This window comes from Nilaparvata lugens, chromosome 3 (assembly GCF_014356525.2).
Source record: "Nilaparvata lugens isolate BPH chromosome 3, ASM1435652v1, whole genome shotgun sequence".
NCBI classification, from domain to species: domain Eukaryota; kingdom Metazoa; phylum Arthropoda; class Insecta; order Hemiptera; family Delphacidae; genus Nilaparvata; species Nilaparvata lugens.
This window is the reverse complement of record NC_052506.1, coordinates 60,718,714-60,737,862: the sequence shown is the minus strand read 5'-3', so window position 1 is coordinate 60,737,862 and position 19,149 is coordinate 60,718,714. Positions and strand designations below refer to the sequence as shown.

The following is a 19,149-nucleotide window of genomic DNA, read 5'->3' as shown; positions in this document are numbered from 1 at the left end:
ACCTTTTCAGATTTGCTATTTGAAAAGAATTTTCAAATAGCAAATCTGAAAAGCCAAACACAATTTGAAAGGAGGAAGCAGATACAGATTTGAGCGTGTGCTAAAACAGATGTGAGGGAGCAATGCCCGACCTTTGACTGAAGTCGGCCTTGACTGCTGTGCCTGATGTGTCTAACGCTCACCCTTGTGCATGCGTACAACAAGCTATAAAAAAAACATTCATTTCACAGCACTCCTCATAATAAAAGTGGATAGTGCTGACTGAACGTCTGGTTGTGTACGTGTTTTACTACTACTTCTAGTGAACTGTGTATAACAGGTGAGAATTGAGAACAATTTTTATAGAATAACAAAAAAACTATTTATTGAACACTACTGACACATACATATTAACATGTAAAGCATGTTAATGCTAGATGCTTAGTGACATAAAAAATGCTAAATGCTAATTTAGCATTTAACAATTTTTATGTCAGTCATAAAAGCATTAACATGCTTTACAAACAGAGATAAGGTTTTGCACTTTAATTTAAAATTTTCAATGTCTTTTGTGCTCAAAATCCGGCTAAATCTTTCTGGAAGATAAACATCTGTTGTACGTAGTCCGGGTACCCAGATTTTGAGCACAATTCGCCGCCCGTGCTGGTTGGACGCCTCTCTCACATCACATATCGGATATGCCATGCCCTCTTCCAACTCGCGGAGAGGCGTCCATGGCTTCTCGGTGCGGCTATTCAACAATCTCAGGAAGTCCTCGTCCTCTGTCTCCACTTCCCCCTCCTCCCTCAAGAGAGGCACGATCGAGCTGTCCTCTTCCGGCACACGTTTCTGTTGAAAAATATTTCATTAGACTCTTATTTGTTTCAGATTTTTCATCATCAAATCATACGAGAGAGAGAGAGAGAGAGAACTTGCTCAACAGATTCACTACTCAAAACTGAAAGTAAGTAATAACTCGGAAATTCTCCAATTACTTGAACTCAATTCAAATTGCTAGATAATTGACTCGAAAAATATTTCAGTTCATTACATGCACATTTTTATCAACAATAATTTTGTTTCACACGAAATATTATAAACAGTTTATGCATGTGATCGGATTTTTCATAATTCAAATAACAATGTATTATTCGAATCAATATTTCAGTTCATTACATGGACATTTTTATCAACAATAATTTTGTTTCACACTAAATATTATAAACAGTTTATGCATGTGATCGGATTTTTCATAATTCAAATAACAATGTATTATTCAAATCAATATTTCAGTTCATTACATGGACATTTTTATCAACAATAATTTTGTTTCACACGAAATATTATAAACAGTTTATGCATGTGATCGGATTTTTCATAATTCAAATAACAATGTATTATTCGAATCAGTAATTTGATATAGTAAGTAATAATAATGATATATGAGTAATAACTCGGAAATTCTCCGATTACTTTAACATAACTCAATTCAAATTGCTAGATAATTGAATTGTTTCAGTATAATCTTTCATACAACATATTCGAATTCATCAAAATTACTAAAACATGTTTATTTTGAATTTTTATCCAAATTTCAATGCAACCATCATGAAAATTTATCTGTGTTCAGATTGTTTTGATAGCACAATTAGAAGTCAAGCTCAGTCTTGACTTCGCTCACAGTATAAGAATCAGTAATGACTTGTAATGTACACAAAAGATTTTATCCATTGGAAATTAGTTTTAAAAAAACTAATTCACATTTTATAAAGATTTTGTGCACATTACATGTTAATACAATAATAATATTTCTTTAAGCTAACCTTTGATTGAGTGAGCACGCCCTCGTCCTCGAAAACTAGCCTCCTCTTCACCGGCTGCTTGCTGGGTTGAGTTGACAGCACCGCTCGTCGCGGCGCCCAGGTAGCCGGTGTAGATTGTGGCAGAGGACTGTCCGGAATCACGATCTCCTCACCCCTCTCTCGTTGAACGAAGATTCCCTGTCTCTTCAGGGGTGAGGCGGAGGAGGAGGCGGCGGAGACAGCGGAGGCGGCAGCCATGGCAGCGGAGGTGGCAGCCGAGCTGCGAGCTTTCTGCTTCTGCTGCCAGTAGTTGAGCTGCTGCTCTGTTGGTGGGCTGTCTGGTATGATGAAGCTTGAAGATGATGATGAATCCATTGTGTAGATGATGATTAGGGAGAAGTTCACGTAGGGTATATAAGTTCACTTAACTCTTCTCTAACGTAAATGGTGATTTTCCTCTGAGGCAACTGATTTTATACCAAGTCGTTTCTCTGTCTGTTGCAGGCTTGTACGAGTGAGAGAGAGCATACGAGGGGGCATGTGCAATTGGAGCGTGCTGTACTCAACTCCCCAGAGGTTTACCAGCAGCACAACGCTGACATTTGATTGTAAGTAAGTATAATCCGTTACATTCTGATATTTTTGAAATAACACTTACTTATTGATTTCTAATATTTGGTTGCAGTTATTAAATATTTCATTGTTTTTCACAGCATTTTCTCACCTCACAACTCAGTTTCTGGTCTCATAAGCAGTTGTGCTCTCGTGAGGGAAACATACCTGCATCGAGAGAAGCATAGGCGAGGAGCTAGCTAAGCTGAGACGATACCTGAGCTGAGACAACCACAGTCGAGGAGCTACCTGAGCTGAGAGAAGCATAGCCGAGGAGATAGCTAAGCTGAGACGATACCTGAGCTGAGACAACCACAGTCGAGGAGCTACCTGAGCTGAGAGAAGCATAGCCGAGGAGATAGCTGTCATTTCGTCAAATCAACACATGTAAGTTCATTTTTACTTTAATTTTATCCTTCGAGGACAATTTTTTTGTCCTCGGAGGACAATTTTTGTCCTCGGAGGACAGTTTTTGTCCTCGAGCACAGTTTTTGTCCTTGGAGCACAGTTTTTGTCCTCGGAGCATAGTTTTTGTCCTCGGAGCACAGTTTTTGTCCTCGGAGGATAAAAAACCTTCTACAATATACTGCATGCATGCGATTTTACCTCATCTTTACGATACGCTATATCCGGAACATCCAACCCCCGCTCTTCTTTCTCACACTCTTCATATAAACAAAACGGTAAATGTATTACTTTTTCAAATGGATTTTCGATAATATATTTGCAATAGACACATTGCAGATAGAATGGATTTTTATGTAAGAAATAACCATTTCTCGCGAAATACTCTGCTTTATTGGATAATGATTTACAAAAGTCACAATGTAGATGATGCTTTTCAAAATACTCTCCTTGAACGGATGAATCTTCTACACAATTAAAAGTTAAATATCTTTCTTCATATTCTCGTAGAATATTATTATCGAAATTCTCCTCTTCAATTGTTATATTATCTTTCCTTCTACAGTTCGGACTGTACCTTGCATGTTCTATTGCTGGTATGTCACTTTCTTCCCATTTTCCCAAACAAATTGAACAAAATACACATCGCACAATGTCTGGTGCAGATGAGAATATAAATCCCTCTTTCGCCATGTTTTCCGCGGACAAATGCGGAGAAGATTTCGACCATCTTTTATCAAAAGATAATAATCTTAATCTTTCATACAACATTATGTGATCTTGAGATATCATTTTCACACACAGCCTTCTTCTACCAATGCCAATTCACAACTAAACATGCTGTTGTACTCTATCTCATCCTGATCATTATTCTTTTGTTTTTCAGAATCATGCTGAGGGAACGCAGACTACGCGGTGTCAATTCTGCAGCGGTGCGTCATCGCATCACCCTCGATGATAAGCCTGAGGATATCGACATCACCAACGTGCTTGAGTGGTCGAAACGTCGAGTTTTCGACATAATTAGGGAACATGCGGCACGGTATGATGGGAATGTTAAGTGGTTCATAGTATTAAATGTTTTATTGTATAAATTAGTGGTATTGGATGACAAGCAGGTTGGTGAGACTGTCTCGACTCTCATAAATCTACATAGTTACTCCAACATAGGACTAAGTGTCCTTGAGAACTATGATGACTTTAATGAGCATTTTTTCTTGGCTGTGAAAAAAATCCTCTCATCTTTCGAAAATTTCGTAAGACATGGGAGTGGATGGGTGCTAAAGAAAATTGAATCACTGGATGTGAACGTGATTAAATTTAATCCTATATACACATCCAGTTTCATTCAAACACCCCAGTTTTTGAAAAACAAAAAATGTATTATAAATGTCAAAAATCTCTCTGACGAAAAATGCTTTTTATGGTCAGTGCTCGCGTATTTCCATCAGAAGCCAAGGAACTCGGACTTGAGTGTAAAGTATTTGAGCAAGTTTGCTCACACACTTAATACGCGAGGAGTAAATTTCCTGGTGATGACACGCGATATTAAGAAATTTGAAATACTCAATCCGGATATTGCAATTCACGTCATCGCGTATGACAACAAAAAGTTTTTCCCCTTCCGTACAAGCATTTTCCGCACGCATAAACACCAAATTAATCTTTTAATGCTAAAAGGCGATGCAGGAAAAACTCATTTCTGTTTAGTAAATACCGCGAACGGGAAAAACGGATTATCACGTCGTCTCTCCCACCTTTCAAAACGCCGCGGACAAGTACACATTTGCAATTTCTGTTTTCACCGGTTCACATCAAACAAAACTAAGAATACCGATGGTGAAGCAAATTTGTTGAAACATGTGGAACTTTGTTCCAAGTTTGAATCTCAGCGAGTTTCATATCCTAAACGCGGAGAGACAATTAAATTCAAGAAACTAGGCGTGACGTTGAAGAAAAAGTACACCATTTACGCGGATTTAGAAACTTACGTTGTGAAGCTTGATGATGACGAATCCGATTCCGATTCTGATGAAATTACTTGTAGTTACACAAAGAAAACAACGCGGCATATTCCTTGCGGGTATTGTTTTGTTGTTATCGATGTTAACGGGGGAATTGCCTACGGACCTGTACTCCATAGATCGAGTAGTTTAGACGAAAAAATCATGGAGAAATTTCTTCAGGAAATTACAGATCTCGGCGACATTTTGTATGAGGATATGAAACGAGAAATTCCGATGCAAGCTTTATCCGAAAGTCAAGAGCGCGAATTTCAAAATTCGGTAAACTGCGGGCTTTGTGCTGAACCGTTTTTAGACACGGATATTAAATGTCGTCACCACGCGCATGAAACCGGTAATTACTTGTGTGCGGCACACATTTCTTGCAATTTAACAGCTCGTACTCCGGAGTACATTTTGTGTTATTTTCATAATTTCTCCGGTTTTGATTCGCATTTTATTCTGAAATTGCTCGGTAAATGTAGAAAAGAAATTTCCTGCATTGCAAATATGTCAGAGAGATTTTTGACACTTTCGGTAGGCAAAATTAAATTTCTAGATTCCTACAAGTTTATGAACGAATCCTTGGAAGTATTGGTGCGTAATTTGGTAGAAAGTACAGACATGGAAAAGAAGTTCGAGCGATTATTTTTGGTGTTTCATGATCCACCTCGCGAACACAGACAGCTCTTGTTGAAAAAAGGAGTATATCCTTACTCGTACATGAGCTGTCCCGAAAAATTCGCGGAAACGTCACTTCCCCCCATCGAATGTTTTCATAATGATTTAACTGATACACCTCTGACTCGCGAAGAATATCAACATGCACAAAGAGTGTTCTCAACATTCAAACTGAAAAATCTGGGTGAATATCACGATTTTTATTTATGTTTGGACGTGATGCTATTAGCGGAAGTTTTTGAATCCATGAGGTCTACGCTTTTTAGCTCATACGGCCTTGATGTCACCCATTTTGTTTCTCTCGCGCACTTCACCTGGAATTGCATGTTGAAATACACCAAAGTCGAACTGGAATTAATTACAGACCCGGACATGCATCTCATGTTCGAAGCGGGAATGAGAGGCGGGGTCTCATTTATCGGTAAACGTTATTGTGAAGCGAATAACAAACATCTACCCGAAACATACGACCCTTCAAAACCGAGTAATTATCTCCTTTATATCGATGCAAACAGTTTATACTCGGAAGCTATGAGCAGATCTTTGCCCCTTGGGAATTTCAAATTCCTCACAGAGGAAGAAATTTCCAAGCTTGATTTCGCGAAATTGGACAGCAATTCAGGAACTGGTTACGTAATTGAATGTGATCTCGAGTACCCGAAAGATTTACACGATAAGCACGCCAGCTTCCCCCTCGCCCCTCTCCACTTAACACCGCCGCGGGAATTGCTGTCGAACTACCAAACAAATGAGAACGGTCAAACTGGAACCAGAAAACTCATGAACACACTTTTTCACCGTGAAAAGTACATTGTACACTACCTCAATTTAAAACTCTACCTTCAGCTCGGTTTGAAATTAATGAAAGTACATCGCATAATAAGCTTTTCCCAATCTCCCTGGCTGAAAAGCTACATCGACTTCAATATCAGAAATAGACAGGCCGCGAAAAATAAATTTGAAATATCCTTCTTTAAGGCCTGTTGCAATTTGATCTTTGGAAAAACGATACAATCAGTCCGGAAACAAATCAATGTTAAAATTATTACAGACGAAAAACGATTAGACAAGTACATTTCAAATCCGTTATGCAAACGCTGGCAAATAATTAGTCCAAACGTGATCGCGGTTTTCTCTCGTAAATTGGAACTTACAAGCCTGTCTATTCTGGGTTTTCCATACTGGAGTTGAGTAAATTCCATATGTACGATTTTTTTAAATTGCAAGTTGCAAAAAATCGTACCCTGGCACTGCGTAGAACTCTGTATGACCGATACCGACAGTTTTCTTCTAAACGTGAAAGTCGAAGACGTGTATCAGTTGATTAGAGAAAATTTGAGCCTATTCGATACTTCTAACTATCCACCTTGCCACCCTTGCTTTTCCATGGAGAGAAATAAAGTTGTAGGAAAGTTCAAGGACGAGACATCCTCACAACCTATCAGTAAATTTATAGGCCTAAGATCGAAACTTTACTCCTTTTTAGTATGTAATGAGAATGATGACGAACCTGTAAATAAGTGTGTAGCAAAAGGAGTAAAGACCGCGGTTAAATGTAGAAAACTTAATTTTAATTTGTATAGGAAATCATTGTTTGAACGTAGTGAACATGTAGAAAAATTTAGTATGTTAAGATCCTATAATCATAGTATGTATCAGGTTGAATGTGCAAAAATCTGTTTGAGTCCTTATGATGATAAGAGGTACATTGCGGAGAATGAGATAGACACTCTCCCTTTTGGACATTATAGAGTGCCCACAACACTCTAACTGATTGCTCAGTATGTTCCGTGACAATCATCCAACACCACTAATTTTGATTTGTCTGTTGTAAATATCATGAATATTATTAGATCTAAGCTAGCTTTAGAGCTTCATAGCGTGCCGCGTGTGAACTATGCCACTCGCAAATATGAACTGAAAAGTGAAAAAGACCTGCTTCAAGCCGACCTTATTGAGATGACAAGTTTATCGCGTTTTAATAAGGGTTATAAATATATCTTAGTTGTTGTTAATTGTTTTTCAAAATTTGCATATTGTGTACCATTAAAAGACAAGACAAGCCAATCTGTATTTAACGCTCTCGAACCAATTATTTCTAAAAATAAGGGAGTTAAGCTGTTCCAAACAGATCAGGGAACAGAATTCTTTAATTCAAAAGTTAAAGCGTTATTAGATAGATATAGTATTAAACATTACCATGTTTTTACCGATAAGAAAGCCTCCATAGTTGAAAGGTTTAATAGAACAATTAAAGCAAAAATTTATAGATATTTAACTGAGCGTGGAACCAAAAACTGGATATCAGAGCTAGACAGTTTGGTTCGTGATTATAATGCAACAACGCATTCATCCATTAGAATGAAACCTAAGGATGTTGGTAAGAAAAATCGTACTCATGTTTTAATGTCATTGAATTCTGCATTCAATAGACGATATAAATTGAAAAATTCAAAACCAAAATTTAAGCTAGGTGATATCGTGCGAATCTCGAAGAAACGATTATTTTTCGATAAATCTTATAACATAAACTGGAGCGCAGAGTATTTTGTGATTCACTCTATATTTCTTTCTAAACCTATAACCTACTCACTGAGAGATCTAAACGGTGAAGTAATTAGTGGTCGGTTTTATGCAGAAGAAATTAAAAAAACACAATTAAACAAATCGGAGAGACAAGTGTATTTGATTGAAAAAATATTAAAACGTGATAAAAAAGGATTGTTAGTGAAATGGATTGGATTTTCAACACCTAGTTATATTAGTAAAGATCAATTATTAGATGAAAAATAATCTTTTGTAATCTATTGTAAATATCATGTACATTTATTGTAAATAATCTATTGTAAATATCATGATGTACATTCGTTGAAAATATAATAGAAGTATTATTATCAAACATTGGTTCTCATTTCAATCCATAGTTTCATTTCGTAATATAAGAATCTTTGCACACTCAATAGCTGATAAGCAGAAAAGAGGGTGAGGAACAGAGAAGGTAGATACATCCATCCTCTGTCTGATGATGATGACAGGAGGTGGAGAGTGGTGTCTACATTCCAATCTCTTGATACGCTCCTCTATGCTAATGCATGTGTGCTCAGTCATTGCTCTCATTCATAGCGGCACTGATCTAACTTTTGTAAAAATTTTCAGTAGCTTATCAGATCACGTTCTGTACATTTGTAATCATGAGTCAAATACCAATTGTTAACTTTGATAAATTAATTACAGATAAAGAAAAGCCTGCATTTTGTAAAAATGGAGACTTACTTCCTCATAATGCAAGAATGTTAATTATTTCTCCCAGTGCTGGAGGAAAAACAAATCTCTTATTTAATTTAGTATTTGCTGAAAATGGCTTAAGATTTAAGCACATTTACTTATTTAGCAAGAGCTTATATCAACCAAAATATGTTTTTCTCAAGAAGGTATTTGCAGGTTTGAAAAATATCGGATTTCACATGAAAGAGGATGTGAGCCAAATTCCCCATCCGTATCCCCGAATATAGCTTAGTAATTTTTGATGACTTACAACTGAGCAATGTGCCACAGATAAGAGAATATTTTACTATGGGACGTCATCAAAATATTGACACAGCATATTTAATTCAGAGTTATGGAGCTACACAGAAACATTTCACTAGAGACAAAGCAAATATGATTATAATTTTTAAGATGGATTTATTGAGTCTCAAATTAATTCACAGAGATCATGTTGGAGGAGATATTTCTTATAAAGATTTCAGTAAACTTTGTCATACAGTTTGGAATCGTAAACCGCATAATTTTGTTACAATTTTGAAAGAATGTGATATAAAGGAAGGAAAATATTGGGATACACTGGACACGATTCTTTCCGTTCAGTAGAGATTAATTCTTTGTACAGTCATGTTGTCTAAAACATATAGGAGGAGGAGAGGAAGGAACATAGTAAATAACAAGAAGGAGAGTTTAATCGAAAAGATTAAGAAATTGAGAAAAGTAATCAGCGACAAGCATAAAAGCTTAGTTAATTTTGAAAAACGATCGGAGGAATACAATAGGAAAACTCTATCACCATTGATAGAACCTATAATTGAATTGGGAAAAACCAAATCTAGTTTTCACTCTGGTGTAAAAAAGGAAGAAGTAAAAGAGGAACAAGAGAGTATGGAAATTGGTGATGAACACTCGAGTTATGATAAAAGCTATGAGAGTTCAACAGACAATCTTTTAAGCTCGACTAAATTTGAAAACAGTTTACTTGGTTCTAGTAAAAACGATGATGTGCTGTCACAATATCTAAAAACGTTTCATGCGGAAAAATTGAATAATTCAATTAGTTATGGAATTTCATACAATTCTAAAGATGACGTGTATTATATGGAAATCAGCAAGTAATATTCGACGATGGTTATATAGATATTAATAATGAAAGATTTCATTTAACACACGGTCTACTTGAGTTATTATTCAGTTCAAGACCGAATTCGAATCTTTATAATCAGAGAGATCTGGATAAGTATAAAAAAATCTTAACACTTACAGGCATACATTTAGATCGAAGAGGGTATGTTAAACGAAATCAGGGAATTAAATCGCAAATGATTCAGAAGTTATTTCCCAGTAAAAAAATTAGTAAAAAGAAGGGATGGGGTTTATTGAAATTTGCAAAAAATAATTCTCATGATAGAATTTATCAATACTTTGATAATTTTGACGAATTAGTGGAAAGATTAAATTTACTCTATTCCTCAAAAGCTTCTGGCAACACTGGACATGATATTGAGATCGCGTCTATAATTGAAGAGCTAAAAGAAGCAAAACTAATTGTTTAGTGTTACGATGACTCTGCATCGATTCGGTCGAATTGATACACCTAGTGCTGGGGCTGCTGTTGCTAATCTTACGTGTGATATTGACTCGATAACGCAGAAGATAATCGAATCGATAAATCAACAAGGAATCAGCGAAGCTGTGAAATTTTATTTAGATTCGCAAATAACCAAACTCGTTTCGGAAAATACAAAGAATATTGGAGTGAGCATAATTGAAAGAGAACATATTCTAAGTACATTACAAAATTTTAGTGCTAATATTGATAAAGCTATTGGAGAGAGAACTCTAACTTTAGAATCTGCTCTAGGAGAAGTGAAAACTTTAACAGACAGCTTTTCATCCCAGTTGGTGAGTATTAACAACGATAAAGTTGATAAAGCTTATTTAGATAAGAAATTATAAGCCATATCAGATAAAATTAAGAATTTGGAGGTGCTGGACAGAAATCTCAATACTAAATTAAAACAGCTTAGTACAGAAATTTTTACTAAAGTAAATGAAACACAGCCATCACTAATTGATAAGCAATATTTAGAATCTACTTTGCAGAAATTGACTAGTTCTTCATTAACAAAGGAAGAGTTTGAAAAACGATTATCTGAAATGGCGAGTGCAATAAAAGCTAATATTATGGACGGTATTGAACAATTCATTACAAAAGATGCCATTGCTATTCTGATTAATCAAATTGCAGAAAAGTATGCAGCTTTAGATGTCAAGATTTATCATGGCGTTCCGAGTTACGGATGACAATGTCAATGAAAAACTTCATTTTCCCCATGAAATCTTTCCCATAAAAATTTTAACAGATTGTTGTTCTACAAGGGTCTCTACATGTTATAAAATGAAAATCCCAGTGAAAAACAAAAAGTGCCACTTGATAATTCCCAAATCATCTTTTTAATCGTAGCTCTGGTTCAACTGAGCAATAACTTTCTGAGCTTACTGAGTTAATAAAGTAACATTTAAAATTATCATAAGCGCAATGGGACTTGGGATTTTTTCCATTTGAAATTATTATTTTCTAAGTTCAAAGGCATTTTAAATTTATTTAACAAAATTGAATGATTCTCAGAAGGTACGTTACTAGCATTAATAGCACATGATACATTTATAGAATAATTGTTTAAAACATCTGCTGATATAGGTGGCTCTTGCTGTTTATATCCAGAAGTTGCTGACTCAGTTTCTATAATATTCCATGCCGCTTTACACATATTTTTTGCTCTAGTAATACAGTCATCATTGGTCTTAATTTTAGAGTTTGCAATGGCTTTCCTATAATCTCTTTTAAATTTCAAGAAGTTTTGCCTATCTTCAATGTCATGACTATACTTCCATCTATTATACAAAATAATCAGCCAATTTCTCATATTTGCTATTTGAGGTGTGTACCACTTGTTACAAGATTTTTTCTTAGCACTTTCAACATAAGTAATTACAGAACAACATATATTAAAATGATTCAATATTACATTCATAAAATTTTCAAAAGCTACATTCAAATTTTCATTGTAACAGTTCTGAGACCAGTTAACATTCAAAAATCTATTCTTAAGTTCTAATAATCTCTCATCAGTTATTAATCGTTTGGTTACAGTCTTGTTTCGTACATTCCCAGTCTTAGAATCTTCTACAGAAATCTCCAGCCACACCCCTGCATGATCTGACAATCTTCCTTCACCCAGCAATGATACTTTACATAAATCAGGTTGAATATCAGTGACAATATTATCTAGGCAAGCTTGCCCCCTAGTGGGCAACTTATTCGTACAATAAACATTAAAAGATCTAAGAAGATTTAAAAAATCATTACAAGCCAAACTGTTAACATCCAAGATATTTACATTAAAATCTCCTGCCAATATAATAGATTTACAACTTTTTGTGAGAATATATTCCAACATATTTTCAAGATACACAAAGAAAGTCTCTACAACAGAGTTCGGAGTCCTGTATACATTTATTACAATAATAGAATTCTCAATAAGCTTGATGGCTGAAGCCTCACATAGAAAATCAGTGCAAAGATTGGCTACGTCGATAACTTCAAAAATTTTATCTTTCTTAACATATATGGACGATCCCCCATGTAACTGTGGTGGCTCTCTACAATAGAAACTAGCAAGCACGTAATTAGATGGCACATAACAATCTATTTCATCTCTCACACACCAGTGTTCACACATACATAAAACATCCACTGGTTTGTTTACAAGTTCAGCTCCTATCATGCTCAATTTATTTCTGATGGATTGTATATTAATATGAAGAATAGATAATTTCAATTTATTAATAAAAATATCTCTATCAGCACCACCTTTGAGATTGTTACGGTTATAAACTGGAATCTTATATGAATCACTTGTCGAAATGGCAACATCAGTCACAGTTTGTGTGCATACAGGCGTAGTAATCGAATCAGACCTTCGCTCCTCTACTCTTCTAAAAAAGAACCATGTTGGGGAGTAATAGGAGGAAATGAACTCAAATATGTGAAATGATCATTCACACATTCTACAATCCTATCACTCACGTATTTTTTCCCAAGTAAATTCAAATGCATACCATGACCTGTGAAGAATCTTCGTCCTAAATCACTTATGTCTATAAACTTCACATGTGAAAACCGTCGACATATTTTCAACATTGCCTTATTAGTTTCTCTTATTGCCAAATCGACGCAAGACCAGCGTGGCAGGTCGTACCGAAGAGGAATCGAAAAAACAAGTACATTTGTTTTATACATTGCCGCCAAACTCCGCCTTAGTGCTATAAGAACATCTTTAGCCTCATTCTTACTAACGTCGTTTGAGCCTGCTTGAAATACTACAAAGTCCTTCGCACCAAAATCATCAAAATTATTGGGTAAGACGTCCCGGAATTTTGCACCCGGCTTTACGAAAGAGGTAAAATTGTAGCTGTTATTCTTCTCAAACTCTCTTCGCACATTTCTCCCTTGGCTATCAGCGTAATGATGTACTTTAGCCTCACAAGTGGTAGACCTACCAGAATCAGATTCCTTAGATCGATTTTTGGACTTTCGATTTGATAACCTTCTATTACAATTTTTAGAGTTTCGTTTTTCCGACTGAATTTCTCTATGCTTTCCTGACTTAACATACAAATCATCATGCAGTGTCCTCCATTTATTTGTCTCTTTCCGATCCACATCTCCTTCATTTCTCAAAACTAAGTTATCCGCCTCTAATGCTTCAATAGACGTAGACATTGACTGCACTCTTTACAATAAAGATTTATTTTCGTTCTTCAGTGCCGTGATTATTTGATTTGAACTTTCACACTCACGCTGAATTTCAGATTTCAATTGTTCTATTTCTAATTTTAAACACTTTAAACACTTTAACACTTACTTAAGAGAAAATATGACACTGGAAATCAGTAAATAAGTAAAATTCTAGAGCTCTAATTACAAGTAAACTTTCAAGGTAGCCCAGTGCTACCAACCTCAATAAAAAGAAAATGAGACAAATTATTAATGTCGGCAAATTATTAATTTTTCATTGCAAATCCATTGATGTGTATTGTTATGTATTTGTGATACAATTTGACGCTGTGGAAGGGGAAGCAGCCGACGCGGCTGACTCCCTTCACCATAGTAAATAGTACTGCTTCCTACATTGCATCGTATTTATACTTTGGCGCTTGAAACAATCAATTTTGTCTATTATTTTGACATGTTCTGAATCTAGATTTCCACTATTCAATACTCTACAGAATATTATAATTTTCTTGATTTAACTACGCTGATGATAAAAATCAGGCTTTCGTTGTATGCTCACAGAATTTATTAATTTGAAGTGTGCCCTTAACAGCCATTAGCCGTTTTTACACCAATATCTCGCCGACACGAAATAGGCTATGGATAGGATTTACTCTGATGGACAGTATAAGAGAAGACTGTGGTTTATAGCTGCGCGAGGTCTACTGTTCACTGAACTACTAGTATATTGGGCTGAAAAATGACAGTCCGCTATTCTCACTAAGTTTTTAAAAACAACTATTTCTACAGGTAAGTTGCTGATTTGCAAAATCTCAGGAGTATTGAATATTTATACATGAAACTTCCAAATTTTTTATCATTCTTATTTGCTGTATTCTACTTCGAAATTTTAGCAGAGGAAATTATTTTTAAAACACTCAGAGCTGAACGGAACAGTGGAATAGAACGCTCAGTGACACGGACAAAAAATGGCCTAAAAGATAATGGTACGGTACCCAGAAAACAGAAGCATTAATACCAATCGAAATCTCTATTGTCATAAAAAAAATGATTCAATGTGTCTCAAGTCAGAACATTGCTTCGTGAAAAATTATAAGCAACATAATAAATAATTATTGTACTACCAGTTTCTTCATTTAGAGCAGGGGTTCCTATCCTGGGGGGCGTGGAGAAAGTCCAGGGGAGGCGTGACACCCAAATGAAATGGATAAAAAAATTACAAACATAATTTCCTCGGAACTTTGGGATAAAGTCTTTCTAAGTTTTCATAATTGTTTTAGTAAAGTTTCAATAAAGTTGTAAACTTTATCAAAGAAAGCACAATTTTTAAAACTGCTGTAAGATTATAATTTTGAATAGTTATCAAAATCACTAAATGAAAAGAATTTATAGGTCTCAAGCAAACAGCTGTATTTCTATCACTAGATACGATGTCAACAAACTCGAGATTAGATAATAACGGATATCCAGGCTACAGTTTTGAACAGCCAAATGAAAAGGAGAATATTATTGCTATTTATTTAATAATATAAAATAATGAATTTTTGAGGTTAGGTTCATTGATACTTACTGGTCGACAACCTAAATAATTGGTCAAGCCATATAAATTGAGAATTAGCCAGACACCTGTGGCAAATTTAGATGCATACAAATAGCATTTGCTTGAAATGTGATCAGAGGGATGGTAACAAGCATGGCATGTCAATGTAAAAGAAAAAATGTTTTAAAAAATACAAAATATTTATTATGTCATACGAGCATGGACAAAATGTTTAAATAAATAAAAATATTAAGGAAATGTGGTATATCTTACTCAGCACATGAATACATTTGTAATTTTAGAATACGCCAATCAAAATACAGTAACTGAACAGCAGTAAAAGCAAGTTGATTCAAAAATATACATTATTTATTATATAAATGATAAGAATTTGTAAACTATACAGTATCCAGTTTATGTAACGGATAAAAAATGAATATTTGAAAATTATAATATTTGCTCTTTATGTAGTAACCTAGCAGATTAGCATGGACTATATTGAATCATATTATTGCATAGTAGTGAGGCTAGGACCAGCTAGATGGTCGTGGAAAGAATAGGGGTAGATCTAAGCCCACTTGCTTGCCAGAGGTCACCGGGAACAGCCACCAATTTATAGAGCACAAGATCCCTTTTTAAATAATTGTACGTTTTAAAAATCTAAGTTTGAATTTAAAAAGTAATTTCATAGGACTCAGTGAGGTTGTAGCAAGACATGAGTCACTCAATTTAAATATCCCAATTGGAGAAGATGACAGCAGCTCACCAGAAAGGCCTAGGACATCGAGAAGAATCTGGATTGCCATCATAATTTGTGAAAATCAACACGTGAGTTCAATTGAAAAGTTATTAAGGGAGCCCTCAGTGCTTCGAATGAATCACGATTAAATAAAGCTAGCTCGACGAAGGGTTATTTAAATATTGAAATTAATATCAAAACTTGGGCAAGTCATTAAACGTAAAGGGAATATTATTAAGAACAATTTATGAGATTTACATGTTTGAATATGCACAGAGAAAAAATATATTAATATATGATTTATTATAATTCTATGCTCACTTAACCATCTTTTTTATCAGTATAATATAACGATTTTTAAGAAGCTCATGTTCATAAGATAAATTATTGATTTATCTGATTTCCACCAGAGGCCGAACCCTAGCCTTGAGATATACATATTAATATATTCTGAGATTTATAATTTATATTTAATTATTTATATCAATTTGGGAAGAAGATTTTAAAATTTTATTCGACAACCAACAGCAAGTCGATAACTGAGCTGTATAATTTGAAAGCATATGATTGCTGATTGAAGAAGCTCATGGTAATATTTCGTGCTAGAAAACAAAGTCAATCATTAGTGAGCTATCTGTGATATTTTTACTTTCCTTGCCATATTACCATAGGGAAGGAGAGTATTGCTTTCCAAAAAAAATTAAGGTACCCTAATTTCATGTTTTCTATACGTTTCAAGGTCCCCTGAGTTCAAAAACATGATTTTTGGGTGTTGGTCTGTGTGTGTGTGTGTGTGTGTGTGTGTGTGTATATATATGTGTGTGTGTGTATATGTGTGTATGTCTGTGAATACAATAGCTCCATTCCTAATCAACCAATTGACTTGAAATTTCAAACTTAATGTCCTTATACCATGAGGATCCGACAATGAGAAATTCAATAAAATTGAATTAAAAATGGCGGAAAAAATGGCAGATAATTACTAAAAAACCATGTTTTTCACCGTTTTCTCGAAAACGGCTCTAACGATTTTCTTCAAATTTATATCATAGATAGCTATTTATTAGCCCTATCAACTGACATGTGTCTCATTTCTGGGAAAATTGCAGGAGCTCTGTAATATTCTTGAGAAAAATGGGGGTTAATCACTAAAAAACCATGTTTTTCACAATTTTCTCAAAAATGACTTGACCAATTTTTTTCAAATTCATACCCTTTATAGTTATATATCAGCTCTATCAACTAGCATGAGTCTCCTCCCTGAGAAACTAACAGGGGGTCCACTGCATCCTTAAGAAATTTACTTCGTAACCTCCTTCTCATGCTTGAGGGTGGGTAGAGCAGTTTATTCAAAAGAACACACATCAATATTTTATTTGTATAACAGCTGTTTTGACAACTTTTGAAAATTCCTCAAATTTCATAATTCAAACAAAGGAAAATGTACTCTGAAAACAATAACAATAGTATAATCGTAGTTTTAATAGAATTATTTAGCCGCCAATCGGCATAATGTTATTCCCCTAGATTATCCTCGTTTAAGAATGAGGCTTATAAATCAATGAGCAAGGAAAGTTGTGTGAGTGTACCACACCAGATTTTTCAATATATATATTTGTTCTTCTGTTATTTTTATGCTTGTTGCTCTATATTTCATTTGCTTGTTGATATTTTATGTAATTATATTGTATGTTTATTTGAATGGTGTACCCTTTATTTATTATCCTGTCTCCATGCATGACCAATCTTGTTATAGTCTATTTTATTACCAGTATTGAAATATTATTAAGATTACCAACCAACTATATTCTTCAGTGAATAAGTTGGATAAATCAGTGATATACAGCATTGATTATCAAATCTTTGGAAATAATACGTTCCCGAGATTCATATAAATTATCCAGTACCAACACATCTGATTTGAAGAATCACAAAGGTCATAGTATAAAGCTGTAGCAACATAAATTAATAGAATTTATAAGGTATTCTGATAGAGTGTAGCCTTTGATTCCACCCTGTATCATTTTTCATTGCTGACCACTTTGGCGAATGGTGGCGGGTGTCATTAGTGGCGGTACCGCATCATCTAGTACGATAATCAGAGCCCTTATATCTATATATTGAGCCACAAATGGCGACCACATGCTCTCCTAAAATTTAAAAATTGTAGATTTCTGTTATGTGGTAACACGTGCTCTGAACATATTGTATTTAGGAATATGAACGCTCGAAGAGCTAGAATAATAAAAAGAACCGTTTCTCGAAACTATTGAGAATGCATTTGAATAGCCTACCTAGCCAGATGACTGGGGTTATTATTCTTTTCAAAATAGTTTGAGACAAAATCATTCTGTCATAGAAACTTGCTAACAAATATATGATAACAGTAACGTCAGTCACAGACACGTTTACAATAGAAACCACATGGCCCACTGTGTTTTGTGTCAACCCTTGTATATATCTATAGCATAAGTTGAGTGCAGGTAAATGAAGATTGTGAATAGCGATATAGATATATAGTTAGGAGAGAAGTGGATATAGATATGTAGTTTTCAATGTAACCACGTGGTCATCATATGCTACAATTTTACCACGTGGTCAGCATATGAATATTATTGAAGCAATTATTTGATGATCAATTATTTGAATGGTGATCACACAAAACCATAAATATGAAACAAGTACATGTTTATAAAAACTAGGGCGTGAAGTAGATTAGGCTATATGTATGAAGTATTCAACAAATATAATGTTGTACAATGAATTATAATTCAATTATATATAACTTAATTATTATAAGCTAATTAAGTTAGTTGAATCCGAATTCATAGGCTAAGGACAAATTTGTAAATAGAATAAATTAGGTATATTTGATTGAAACATGTTGACAATGAGTATAAGAAACCTGCTTAATTAATTAAGTAGTAATTGATTGGTATCTTATTAATTTGATTTATTCAACTCGATTGTAATGATGTACTGTATGACATTGTATTTTGTTCAGTTCATGTATTTATTATTGAAGTATTTGCCATATTAGATTTATAAGATTGATTACTGTATTAATCAAATCAATGCATTCAATTGTCAGTATCCAAACTTTAGAGTTTAAATATTGGTAAAATGTATGATATCATTTGTTTTAATAATGAAGGGGAGCCATAGTTTAAAATGATATAACATAATAAACATTATAGTGAATTCAAATTGATATTTGAATCCAGTTTGTTAGCAGAATATTAGCTGAAGAGTTTGAGTGTAGGCAGAGCTAGAGGGCGAAGGGTGATGAGGGGTGGAAAATCGTGGTTCTAGTATATAAACAG

At 34.5% G+C, this 19,149-nt stretch overlaps 1 protein-coding gene across 1 annotated transcript; it reads right to left on the bottom strand.

Moving 5' to 3' along the window:
• Window positions 1–361: 361 nt before the first annotated feature.
• Window positions 362–2,392, bottom strand: LOC120350525. Its single transcript, XM_039424269.1, has 2 exons — window positions 1,803–2,392; window positions 362–828 (listed from the first exon to the last, which is right to left on the bottom strand). Exons 1-2 carry the CDS (start codon window positions 2,154–2,156, stop codon window positions 451–453), a joined length of 732 nt encoding a protein of 243 aa, XP_039280203.1. The 5' UTR covers window positions 2,157–2,392; the 3' UTR covers window positions 362–450.
• Between the last annotated feature and the right edge of the window lie 16,757 nt (window positions 2,393–19,149).